General features: G+C 42.9%; 1 protein-coding gene across 1 annotated transcript in view; it reads right to left on the reverse strand.

The window, feature by feature from the left end:
- MUC6 (mucin 6, oligomeric mucus/gel-forming) overlaps window positions 1-12,534 on the reverse strand; it is a 96,574-nt gene that overhangs the window by 67,494 nt on the left and 16,546 nt on the right. The window contains exons 3-4 of the mRNA XM_061612764.1: window positions 4,934-4,999; window positions 932-1,172 (exon numbers count right to left, since the gene is read on the reverse strand). Of these exons, the coding sequence (XP_061468748.1) occupies window positions 932-1,172; window positions 4,934-4,999 (307 nt within the window). The remainder of the gene's footprint in view (window positions 1-931; window positions 1,173-4,933; window positions 5,000-12,534) is intronic.

Genomic DNA, 12,534 nt, shown 5'->3' on the forward strand with positions numbered 1-12,534 from the left:
CGCGTCTGCACTGGCTCCCTATTTGCTTCCGGGCGAGATTCAAGGTGCTGGTTTTGACCTATAAAGCCTTACACGGGGTGGGACCTCAATACCTTGTGGAACGCCTCTCTCGCTATGAACCTACCCGTTCACTTCGTTCAGAATCTAAGGCCTTTCTCCGGGTACCAACTCATCGGGAAGCCTGGAGGGTGGTTACTAGATCTAGGGCCTTTTCTGTGGTGGCCCCTGAGTTGTGGAACAGCCTCCCCGAAGAGGTACGCCTGGCGCCTACACTGCTATCTTTCCGGCACCAGGTAAAGACCTTTTTATGCTCCCAGGCATTTTAATCTTTTAATTTTCTTAATCTTTCTATTTTTAATATGTATCCTTCTTAATTTGTGTTGTATTTGTTTTTGTTGTGCTTTCTGTTGTTTGTTTGTACATGTTTTTGTGATTTTTTACCATGATATATTGTATTTTACCTTGTTTGTTCACCGCCCTGAGAGCTATTCTGCTAAGGGCGGTATATAAATTGAAATAATAAATAAATAATAAAATAAATTATCAGTGGGGCAAATTGTTTTGCAGAAATGCAGCTCTGTTTTGGCTCAGTAGTGCTCATAAGACAGGTGGGCTAATATGGGTAGATGTGTTCACTGTACTACAACAGATCCAAGCATTAAAATCATAACCAGCATTCTGTACTGCACAAGGAATAGGCAGGCAATTCTCTAAATATGATCTTGCCTTCTGACCCTATGTCAAGAGGCAGGCTGTAGTTTCCAAATACATTAAGAGTAGCCCCTTGCTCAGCATACTGATGTAAGCTGATCCTTGAGGTAGGTTACAAATACAAAGAAGGTGGTTGCCGGATCCCCTTGCTTTCCAGAAAAGATTTTAGCCTGCCACTGGACTGTAATCGATAGAAAGCCCTTTCCTATCAGATGCTTACCCAACATCCTTGATTGATATGACACCATTTTCAATGTTGATAACATTGGGTCCCAACTCAATGATGATTCTTCTAATTTTTTTGTTCAAACCACGACGGAACTGAATGTTGAAATCTGGGGTGATGTCATTGCATACAGTGGCAAAGATGTAATTGCAAGTCCCAGAGAAATCATACAGGTAGTTGTCAAATGTTGAGAAATGTCCAGTGCCCCAGGTGGAACACGATCCTTTGTCCAAAGCTTAAAGAAAGGAGGCAAAAGTATAGTGAGGGTCTGCTGGGCTTTGACAATCCTATTGGCTATTCTACATGATGGTGTGCATATATTTTAGTTTACAACCAGTGTTGGAATCAGCTGAATTGGTTCTTAGCAGGCCATGATCCAGTACCACAGGTATGCGCTGTGTGTCTGCCAACTATTGTTTTTCTAAGAGTTTCCATCCATAGAAGATGCTCCATATAAAGCCGCCCAACATGCCTTTCAAATTTCCCTATGTTTACAAGCAATTTGCAGGTTTGATGCAATGAGATTACCTTGTAGAAAGGGAAAATCATTGAAAGAATAGTGATGTGGAGTTAAAAAATATAAATGTACTGCCTTCAAGTCGATTCCAACTTATAGTGACCCTATGAATAGGGTTTTCAGGTTTGTGTTTATTGATGAATGAAGGATTTATATAGTGATTTCTAATGATGATGATGATGATGAATAAAGTCAAACAAAAGCACCCTGGTTTGTGTCCCAAGCAGTTTCAATCTAAATTTTGACTGTAGGGGCAGGAAAACAATGGGGCAAAGGAGATGTAAGGGCAGAGACATCATGGAACAATCAATCCCATGAGACTACAATAAAAACACAGAATGTTGCCCAGATTGAAGAATTCAGCTTGATAAGAATCTCACTGTTTCTTTTTCATTTTGCAAAGCAAGAGAAATTATGCAATTATGTTCAGTTTGTATTGGTTATACAGGTCACAGAATCTAGCTTTTCTTGATGCAGAATTTGGATTGTCCAAGTACAGAATTTTAGTTTTTTTTTAGTGTAAAATTCACATACTGTTACATATATCTGCCTTTTGAAGTACTGTGAACCTCTTATCATGATCTTCTACTAAAACAAGGGGAGAAATACCTGAATGTTGAAGGCTGGCATCTAGACTTCTCAACTCTGCAGAATAGGTTTCTAGAAAACACCAGAAGGTGCATACATCATATCTGCATATATACACATGAGGCTAGCATGTCTAAATGATCCTCCAATCAAATGGTAGTGACTGCATTTTCAGGATGAAAATGTGACCCCATCCCATTCTATATCTCATTTCAGTTCCCAGGAATACTCCAGAGAGGCTGCAGAAATATCCCATTGTCAGAAGAAGAAGGGGGAATCCTAGAATATAAAACCTGCAGTTTAGAAGACTGAGTGGTCTATGACCAGTGACTGCTGGTACTAGTTTCAAGTGCAATTTATTTAACAGTAATATGACTAGTGATGAAATCATTTACATGATCAAATACTTGAAGATAACGTGTGAGGACTAGGAAAATGTAATTTTCCTCTTGTGCGGTTTTGAAGAAGGATATCTGGATCCTCCTCCCTGCAGCAACCAAGCAATGAGTGAATACTTTTTATACCAGAAGTCTTTGTCACATAAGGCTCTGGAGTTTTTTGTTCAGTTCATAAGAATGTAAGAAGAACTCTGCTGGATCTGACCAAGGGCCCATCTCGTCTAGGAGTCTATTCCCACAGCAGCCAACCAGACACCAATGGGAAGCCTGCAAGCAGGACATGAGGACAATACCCATCTCCTGCTCTTCTTCTCCAGCCACTGGTATCCAGAGGCATACATCTTCTGATACTGGAGGTAATATATAAAGTCATGAATAGTGGCAGCTGATTTATCTTCCATGAATTTGCCTAATCCTCTTTTAAAGCTATCCACGTTGATAGACATCACTACATCTTGGGGTAGTGAATTCCATAATTTACTGTGAGATGTTCTTCCTTTTGTCTGTCCCAAATCTTCCAACATTCAACTCTGGTTTGAGGTGCAATAATCAGAACAGTACACAGTATTCCAAGTGCATTCACACACACCATAAGATTTATATGTCTCACAATTATTGTAACTTAGGCTAAAATCCTATATCAGAGTAAACCCCAGGGAAATCAATGGAATTTACTTCTGAGTAGACATTTATAGGACTGTACTACCTATTACTTCTATGAAAACCGCCCATGATATTCTCATGTTAGTCCCTGTCTACCAGCTATTTTACAGATCTGTTTCAGTTCATTTAAATTCTGAAACAAATTTGTTATCCCCCCCCACAAATATCTAATTCAATATCAGTTCTTCATTCAAAAACAGGCCACAACATAGTTGAATGGGGAGGTTATTTCAGATCTAGTGGCATCTGTCAATTCCCCTATGTTAGGTTATGATCAAACAAGAGCCTTGACAATAGCAACAAGAGGTATAAAAAAGTAACATATTTGTAGGAGAACAAATACTCACCCAAATCAAGCCATTCAGCACTCTTTTTTTCTAAAGAGAAACAAAGATATATATGTATTTAGAAACTGTTGTAGCAATATTGGACATAAATTGTTGTTGTTATGTGCCTTCAAGTCGATTACGACTTATGGCGACCCTATGAATCAGCGACCTCCAATAACATCTGTTGGGAACCACCCTGTTCAGATCTTGTAAGTTCAAGTCTATGGCTTCCTTTATGGAATCAACCCATCTCTTCTTTGGTCTTCCTCTTTTTCTATTCCCTTCTGTTTTTCCCAGCATTATTGTCTTTCTAGTGAATAATGTCTTCTCATGATGTGTCCAAAGTATGATAACCTCAGTTTCATCATTTTAGCTTCTAGTGATAGTTCTGGTTTAATTTGTCCTAACACCCAATTATTTGTCTTTTTTGCAGTCCATGGTATGCACAAAGCTCTCCTCCAACACCACATTTCACAGACTCTGGACTCCCAGCCAGGCTCTCCTCCCCACAGTGCTATACTTTACTCAGCTCAAAATCCTTTGGAAGTCTAAACAAATCAAAGCACTGGGGAGGAATGCCTGAAGACAGGACTTCATTGGCAAAGCAGCACCTCTGGCCACAGAACTGGAAGATCCAGCAAGTCATGGAGCTCATTCCTATGCAAATGTAATAGCAAAGTGGATGTATCTGCATTTTATGCCCTACACATTTTTAACATGGACTTGAAGCTTGGAACATGCATTTTAAACAACAGTGGATCTAAATACCATACTTTTTCTATAAGCCAGTTTCAAAAGTAATCACCCATCTATAGTTGCCACTTAAAAGCCTTTGCCTGAGCTGATTATTTATATTTGGGAAGTAATGTTTGATCTCTTGCATGCAACATCAGCTTGCCTCTGGACCATTCAACACTGATAACCTTTTTCTGAGAGAGGTCTTTTCAAAAAGCTATTGTCACAGTGACATGTCAAAGGCCAGCCCAGGGTCATTACTTCATCCCATAGCAGGAGTTGCAGGAAGTTAGAATAAACTGGCTGAAAAACATGGATACTGTGTGCAGAGAAGATAATGAGGCTAGGGCCTGAGTTTGCTCTGATTATGCATTCCCTAGAGGAGCCTTCCTTGACCTGGTGCCCTCCATATGTTGTTGGACTACAGCTCCCATCCTCTCTGACCACTGTTCTTGCTGGCTGGGGCTCATGGAAGTTGTAGTCCAACAACATCTAGAGGGCACCAGGTTGGGGAAGGCTGGTTGCTGCTCTTCTGTGGCTCTGTCCCATTTTGCTGCAGTGATGTAACAATGAGAGAAGTAGACCAGAAAGTGCTGACAGCATGCTTACTCTCCCTACCAGTGAAGTGAGCTGCTCCTGCATGGGATTTCTCCCATTCCAATATTTCCAGGAATGCATGGAATGGGTCCACAGCGGAGCAGCAACCCTGTCGCTCCAGACACATAAGAACCAGCCCACAGTTCATGTTAAATATGCAAATGATTACCTCTTTCTGGTGCCACTTTCTGTCTTTGAAAAATTTGTTGTGCCAAGGAGGCCTGCCCGTGAAAACCTGTGAAATAAAAAAGGGAATGAGAAGAAATATTACATTAATTGAAATGAATTAACTTTTCACAAGTATTCTTGGGATTATTCAGATTCATTTTAAAGTCACGAATGAAAGAATCACTGAGATATAAAAGAAAGTCGGCCAAGTTGATATTGTTGTATTAAACTATTCATGTTCTTGTTAGTGTACCACAAGAATGGTTGCTAGTAAATAAAGTATCAATAATATTCAAATGAAACTCAGACAGATAATCTGCAAACAGGAAATAGCTCAGAAAAAGCTTACAAGGAGCCAATCTTTTGCAAACACTTAAGGCAGCATTTACTTAATTTGTCCTGTCATTGCAATGATTCCTGCTAGTGCAAAGGGACTTTCCTCCTTCTCCTTTCCTGGTGCATGTCCTGCACCCTCTCCAAATCTGCTCTGGGGGGTTGGGGGGATCCCTACCCCCAGAACAGATTTAGGGGGTGTACGAGGGAAGAAGAGGGGGAAAGTCCCATTGCGCTAGCAGGAATCCCTGTGCTGATGGAACCCTGACTTAGCACTAAGTTGGATACAACCCATTTACTCCATTATCCTTTTAGACCGCCTGGAGGGATTAGGAATAGGGGGCACTGTTTTATGGTGGCTCCGTTCCTATCTTTCAGACAGGCACCAATGGGTGGCATTGGGAGATGAGGTCTCAGACCGTTGGCCTCTCAATTGTGGAGTGCCACAGGGTTCTATCCTCTCCCCCATGCTATTCAACATCTATGTAAAGCTGCTGGGGGCCATCATCAGGAGATTTGGGCTGCAGTGTCACCAATATGCGGATGATACTCAGCTTTATCTCTCGTTTAAGTCCTCACCAGAGTTGGCTGTGGATACCATGTCCAAGTGCCTGGAATCCGTAAGTGGATGGATGGGAAGGAATAGGCTGAAACTAAATCCCGACAAGACCGAGGTGTTGCTCGTGGGAGATAAGAGAAGGTTGGGAGATATAGACCTGGTATTTAATGGGGTAAGATTACCCCTGAAGGACCAGGTCCGCAGTCTGGGGGTCGTTCTTGACTCCCAGCTGTCCATGGAGGCTCAAGTCTCAGCAGTGAGCCGGGCAGCCTGGTATCAACTCCATCTGATACGGAAGCTGCAACCCTACCTTCCTGCCCATCTTCTCCCATGGGTGATACATGCCCTGGTCTCCTCTCGTTTAGACTACTGTAATGCGCTCTATGTGGGGTTGCCCTTGAAAACGGTCCGGAAATTACAGCTGATACAGAATGCGGTGGCACGTTTGATTAAGAACAGCCGTCGCCGTTATCATATCACTCCGGTGTTAGTGGATCTACACTGGTTACCAGTTGTTTACCGGGCCCAATTCAATGTGCTGGTGTTGACCTTTAAAGCCCTATACGATTTTGGCCCAGTTTATCTGAAGGAGCGCCTCCAGCATCACCAATCATGCCGCCTGACAAGATCAGCCACACAAGACCTTCTCTCGGTCCCACCAGTTAAAACAGCTAGACTGGTGTGGACCAGAGAGAAAGCATTTTCGATTGTGGCCCCCACCCTCTGGAATTCCCTTCCTTTCGATCTTCACCATGCCCCATCCTTGATAGGTTTCCGCCGAGCCTTGAAGACCTGGCTGTTCAGGCAGGCCTACGGGAGCTCTGGGGTGGGTTAGCTTTTAATGTTGTTGATTAAATATAAGAGTGGTGGTTAGTTTAATTATTGAGTGTGTTTTGTATTGGTTTTATATTGTATTTTATCCTGTTGGTGTACGTCGCCTAGAGTGGCCATTAATTCGGCCAGATAGGTGACTCAAAAATAAATTTTTATTATTATTTATTATTATTATTATTAAGGGCACACTGAACACGCCATCATTCTGAGAACCCTTACTCTGCCAATACAGTGGACACAAAGGATTGGGTGGCAGCTTTTTACTATACAGTAAGTAGTATTTTTTAAAATCAGGTGGTAGCTTTTTATCAGAAGAGAGAAAAAGAACACCAGTATCTTGTGAGTGCAATAGTAAGGTTTCCAGATTTATTATTAAGCCAACTCACACCTCTTTAATAGTCACACTGAAAGGACAGACATTTTTCCCATTGTAATGTTTCAGTGACAAAATAAGCTGCAAGCATCTGGCAAAGTCTGCATCTGTGTTGGAATTGCTTTTTAATATGTTTTTAAACCTTTTAAAAAAATAGATGTTTTTAAAGGTGTTTTGTTTTAATATGTTTTTAATGGTTGTTTTGTTTTAATTTATTTTAAAGTCTGTTTTTATGATGTGTTAAAGCGTTTTTAGTGCTTTTATTTTCTGCCCTCCGCTCCTACTGGGAGAAAGGGCAGGATATATATATACTACAACTATCTTCAATCAAGTTGGGAATCAAGTTTAGCCTGCAGAAGAGGCAATTAAGAGGTGATGTGATAGCCATCTTCAAATATTTGAAGGGCAGTCACAGAGACTATGGAGCAAATTTGTTTTCTGTTGCTTCTGAAGGTAGGACCCAAAGCAACAGATGTAAATTACAGTAAATGGTTTTTTGACTGAACATTAGGGAGAACATCTGGACAGTGCAAGCTGTTCAACAGTGGAATGGATTGCTTTGGAAGGCGATGGGCTCTTCTTCATCAGAGGTTTTGAAACAGAGGCTGTATGGTCACCTATTAGGTACAGGCAGGGGTGTAGTTGTCCAGGGTCTTGGGGAGTCTTAATTTTTTTTGAGCAGGGTCCTGCGAGGGTCCCTATGTCTCCAGTGTCCTACGAGCCAATCAGCATGAAAGGGGAGTATGTTAGCCACTGAGAAGTATATTCTAACTTGGTTCCTTGTCCTTTCCTGCTGACTGGAGCCAATCAGAGTGACAGGAGGTGAGTCAGCCACTGAGAATATTGTTTTCAGTAGCTAACACTGTCTCCTTTCATGCTGGTTGGCTCCTATGGACCTCTATTGTTGTGATAGAAGGTATTAACAAGGATCTCATTCTCAACCCAGCAGCAAAAGGAAAAAAGGGGGGAGAGGGTTTGGTTGTGACTATCATGAAGGGACCCTGCACTTCTGAATGTGCCACTATATTACTGGGTACAGGAGTATAGTCATCTGGGGACTCAAGGGGGGGCTCTTAGACCCCTTACTTTTTTGGGATCAGGGTCCCAGCAGGGTCCCTATGTCTCCAGCTTCCTATGAGCCAATCAGTATGACAGAGGAGCATGCTGGCCACTGAGAAGAGTCTTCTAACAAGCTTCCTTGTCCTTTCCTGCTGATTAGAGCCAGAGTTGCTAATGCTCTCCCCTTTTATGCTTATTGGCTCCTAGGGATGTCTGCTGATGTGGGAGAAGGCATTAACAAGGATCTCATTCTCAACCCAGCAGCAAAAGGGGAAAAGAAAGGATGGGAGGGGCCATGGCTGTGCCTATCATGAAGGGACCCTGCACTTCTGAATTTGCTACTACACTACATATTAGGTATGCTGTAGCAGTTGGGCTTCTGCATTAGCAGGGGTTGGACTATATGACTGAGACACCTTGCAACTCCATGATTAATATTATTTCCAAGAACTCTGCTCTGGCAATCCTAGTATTTAAGAAGTCTGGTCTCAACATTGAATTTGCTCATTTCCTTCTACATTTGCCCACAATAAGTGGTTTTGCCAGCAATATACTGTATGTGCCAGCCATTTCACTATGGAGAATGATATGGCGTTTTTGGCCCGATTAAGTGGATTGTACAGTGTTGCTGCACGTAGGCAGTGGGGCTGAGAGCAGGGGAAGCACTTCAGGCACTGGATACTTCCTGGTGGCTAAGCCAGGTGACTATAACAATATAGTATTGTGAAATACTGCATAAATTACACGTTTATCATTTCAACTTTCTGGTGAAGACAAATAATAGGTATTTTACATTTCATTCCTAGGATTTTTCACCCATATGAGATGTCTGGCCATAGACGGAATTGTGCCAAAGGTGGTTTCAAGGATTGCCAGGCTGTCATCCAAGCTGACATCCAAGACACGGAAATTGATTGTTTCAAGAAGCTCAACATATGGCAGAGTTTGAAGCCACTGTACCTCCAGAAAACAAACTCTTTGCAGCTCAGGTCCAGCATCACAGGCCAACATGGCCAGGGGCTCAGAAGGACCCCCTGGCGGTCCTCCCCACCATCAGAGGCCCTACTTAGCATTGTCATCAGGGTCCCCACCATCTGATTACCCCACACTGCTGCTGTTTTTTTGCTGCTGCTGCCAGTCACTAACCCCCCTGATCTGAAAATATTCGCCTGGCAGCTGCTGGCAACAAATCACAGATAAGCAGTGGCTGAGCTCCCTTCCTCCTAGTGCTGCCACCCAGAAGGATTAACATGTCCAGGGGGAGCAGGGGAGCAGTAACAGCTAGCAACAACACAGGGCAGAACCCCACATGGCACGGTCACCCCCTCCCCCTGAATGTGATGATGATGATGATGATTTATTAGTCGCTTGTCTCCCGAAGGTCTCCAAGCAACTTACAACATGGTCTCCAAGCAACTTAAAAACCTACATAAATATATCATATCCTAAAACAAAATAAAAAAACTATAACTACCCCATACAGTGACAGAAAGCTGTGGCAGCACACTAATACAAACAACATCATCTTAGCCTATCAAATGCCTGGGAAAAAAGATAAGAGTTTGTCTGGTGCCAAAAAGATGTCAAAGAAGGCACCAGGTGGGCCTCATTGGGGAGTATATTCCACAGATAGAGAGCCGCAACTGAAAAACCCCTCTCCCTTGTCATCACCCTCCATGCTTCCCTGAGAGGGGGGACCTAGAGAAGGGCCTCAGAAGAAGATTTAAAGGTCTGGGTAGGTTCATTCTTGGCATTCCAAAAGATATTGGGGTCCTGAGCTATAAAGAGATTTATAGGTCAAAACCAGCACTTTGAATTGGACTCAGATGTGTACAAGCAGCCAGTGTAACTGAAACAGAATTGGTGTTGTATGTTCTGTTCACCTTGAACCTCTCAACAATAGGGCAGGCACATTCTGCACTAACTGAAGCTTCCAAGGCAGCCTCATATAGAGCACATTGCAATAATCTAACCTTGAGGTTACAAGAACATAGATCACTGTAGTCAGGTTATCCATTTCCAGACAGGGTCATGGTTGGGCCACCAGCATAAACTGATGGAAGGCACTCCGTGCCACAGAGGACACCTGTGCCTCAAGCGACAGCAATGGATCCAGGAGAACGCCCCAATTATGAACTGTTCCTTCAGAGGGAGTGTGGCCCCATCCAGAGCAGACCACACACTACTCAGCTGGTCTGAGGAACCACCCACCAACAGAATTTCAGTCTTGCCTCGATAAAGCTTCAGTTTATTGGCCCTCATTCAGTCCATTATCACAACCAAGCACTGATTCAGCACATCCATTGCCTCAGCTGCAAGTGATGAAAAGGAGAAACAGAGCTGTGTGTCATCAGCATATTGATGACATCCCACTCCAAAACCCCCTGTAACCCCACTCAGTGGTTTCATGTAGATGTTAAACAACATGGGGGACAGAACTGACCCCTGTGGGTCCCCATACTGGAGAACCCACAGAGCCAAGCAATGCTCCTCAAGAACCATGTTCTGGAGCTGACCATCCAAGTAGGAATGGAACCATCACAAAGTGGTGCCCCCAACACCCAACTCAGATAGTTGCTCTAGAAGGATACCAAGGATGATAGTATTGAAGCCACTGAAAGATCAAGGACGGTCAACAGAGTCACACTTCCCCTGTCTCTCTGCCCACACAGATCATTGTACAGGGCAACCAAGGTAGTTTCTGTACCAAACTCAGGCCTGAATCCCAACTGAAATGGATCTAGAAAATCTGTCTCCTCCAAGAGTGCCTGAATCTGTTTGGCAACCACCATCTCAACAACCTTGCCCAGAAAGGGGACATTTGCAACTGGCCTTCTTCAGGAGTAGTCTTACAGTTGTCTCCTTCAGGCAATCTGGGACACTCATTCTTGGAGAGAAGTGTTAATTATCTCCCTGGCCCATCCAGCTGGCCCCTCCCTGCCAGATTTTATCAGCCATGAAGGACAAGGGTGCAACAAATTGTTGTGTGAACCCAAGTACCTTGTCCACGCCCTCAGGCTACAGCAACTGAAACTTATCCAACAACATCAGACATAGAAGTGCTCCAAACACCTCATCCTGATCATCAGCATCAACAACGGAGTCCAAATCCTGGTGAATGGAAGTGATTTTATCCTCAACATGCTTAACAAACATGTTACAGCAGGCTTTAGATGGCTCTACCAGTTCCCAAGGGTCAGTATGTAACAAGCGCAGCTCTGATGGACAGCAAGCTGAGGACACAACAGAGTCAGAGAAGGAAGTTTTCTTTGCTGTCTTCACTGCTACTGTTTACTTGGCAGGCAGTAAGATTTTTGCAGATAAGTTGATCCAAGCAATTGAGCCAAGGGTGGCTTTCATTTTAGACTGCACAAAATGCAAAGCCTAATATTGATACTGGATACTGCATTTTAGACCATCTAAGATGACAGCTGCCCACAGATTCAAATAGGATGTTGCTTATCTCCCATCCAAAAGCATTGTCAGGTAGACACACCTGGGCAGAGTGGATGAGTGCTTAGCAGCAGCGGCAGAAAGCAGCAATGCTGAGAGGCTGAAGCCAGGGAGAGGGCCCACTGACATCTATTGATGTCCATTGCTTATCCATTGGCACTGGTTCTGTTGCAGCTTAACAAAATATGGTATTATCTCAATCCATCACATGTTGAGACCCTTTTAGACAATCTAGTTTCATACCCCAACTTGTAATTGTACAATGGAGCAAAGGTATTTATCTGAATGCTTCCTGAGACAGTGTTGACTCATATCTGAATAACTCTCTTATAATGATAAAGAGTTTGTGTTTGTAGCATCAGCAAGTTCTGTGGCTAGGTAGTCCTTAAATTCCTTTTAATAGTGCAAACACAAGAATCAAGGAAGAGTTTGGGGTAAAGGTTATACTGTTGAATTTTGCTATCTTGGTTAGCAAGTATGGGCCTGTTGCTGTGGTTTCATCCAATAGACTAATAGGTACTCAGAGACTTGACAAAAGAAAATAAATGTTCCTTAATGATTGGAGATTGGAGATTCCAAAGAAAGGGGATCCCAGGGAATGCAGTAATTATCGAACTATTGCCTTAATATCCCATGTAAGTAAAGTAATGCTCAAGATTCTACAACAAAGGCTCTTACCATATATGGAGTGAGAAATGCCAGATGTCCAAGCTGGATTTAGAAAGGGAAGAGGCACCAGAGATCATATTGCAAACATACGTTGGATAATGGAACGGATCAATGAATTTCAGAAGGAAATCACCCTGTGCTTTAAAGATTACAGCAAAGCCTTTGACTGTGTAGATCATGAAAAACTATGGAATGCTTTAAAAGAAATGGAGGTGCCACAGCATCTAATTGTCCTGATGCACAACTATACTGTGGACAAGAGGCTACTGTAAGGACAAAATATGGAGAAACTGACTGGTTCCCAACTGGAAAAGGTGTGAGA

This window comes from Rhineura floridana, chromosome 2 (genome assembly GCF_030035675.1).
Source record: "Rhineura floridana isolate rRhiFlo1 chromosome 2, rRhiFlo1.hap2, whole genome shotgun sequence".
Classification (NCBI taxonomy): domain Eukaryota; kingdom Metazoa; phylum Chordata; class Lepidosauria; order Squamata; family Rhineuridae; genus Rhineura; species Rhineura floridana.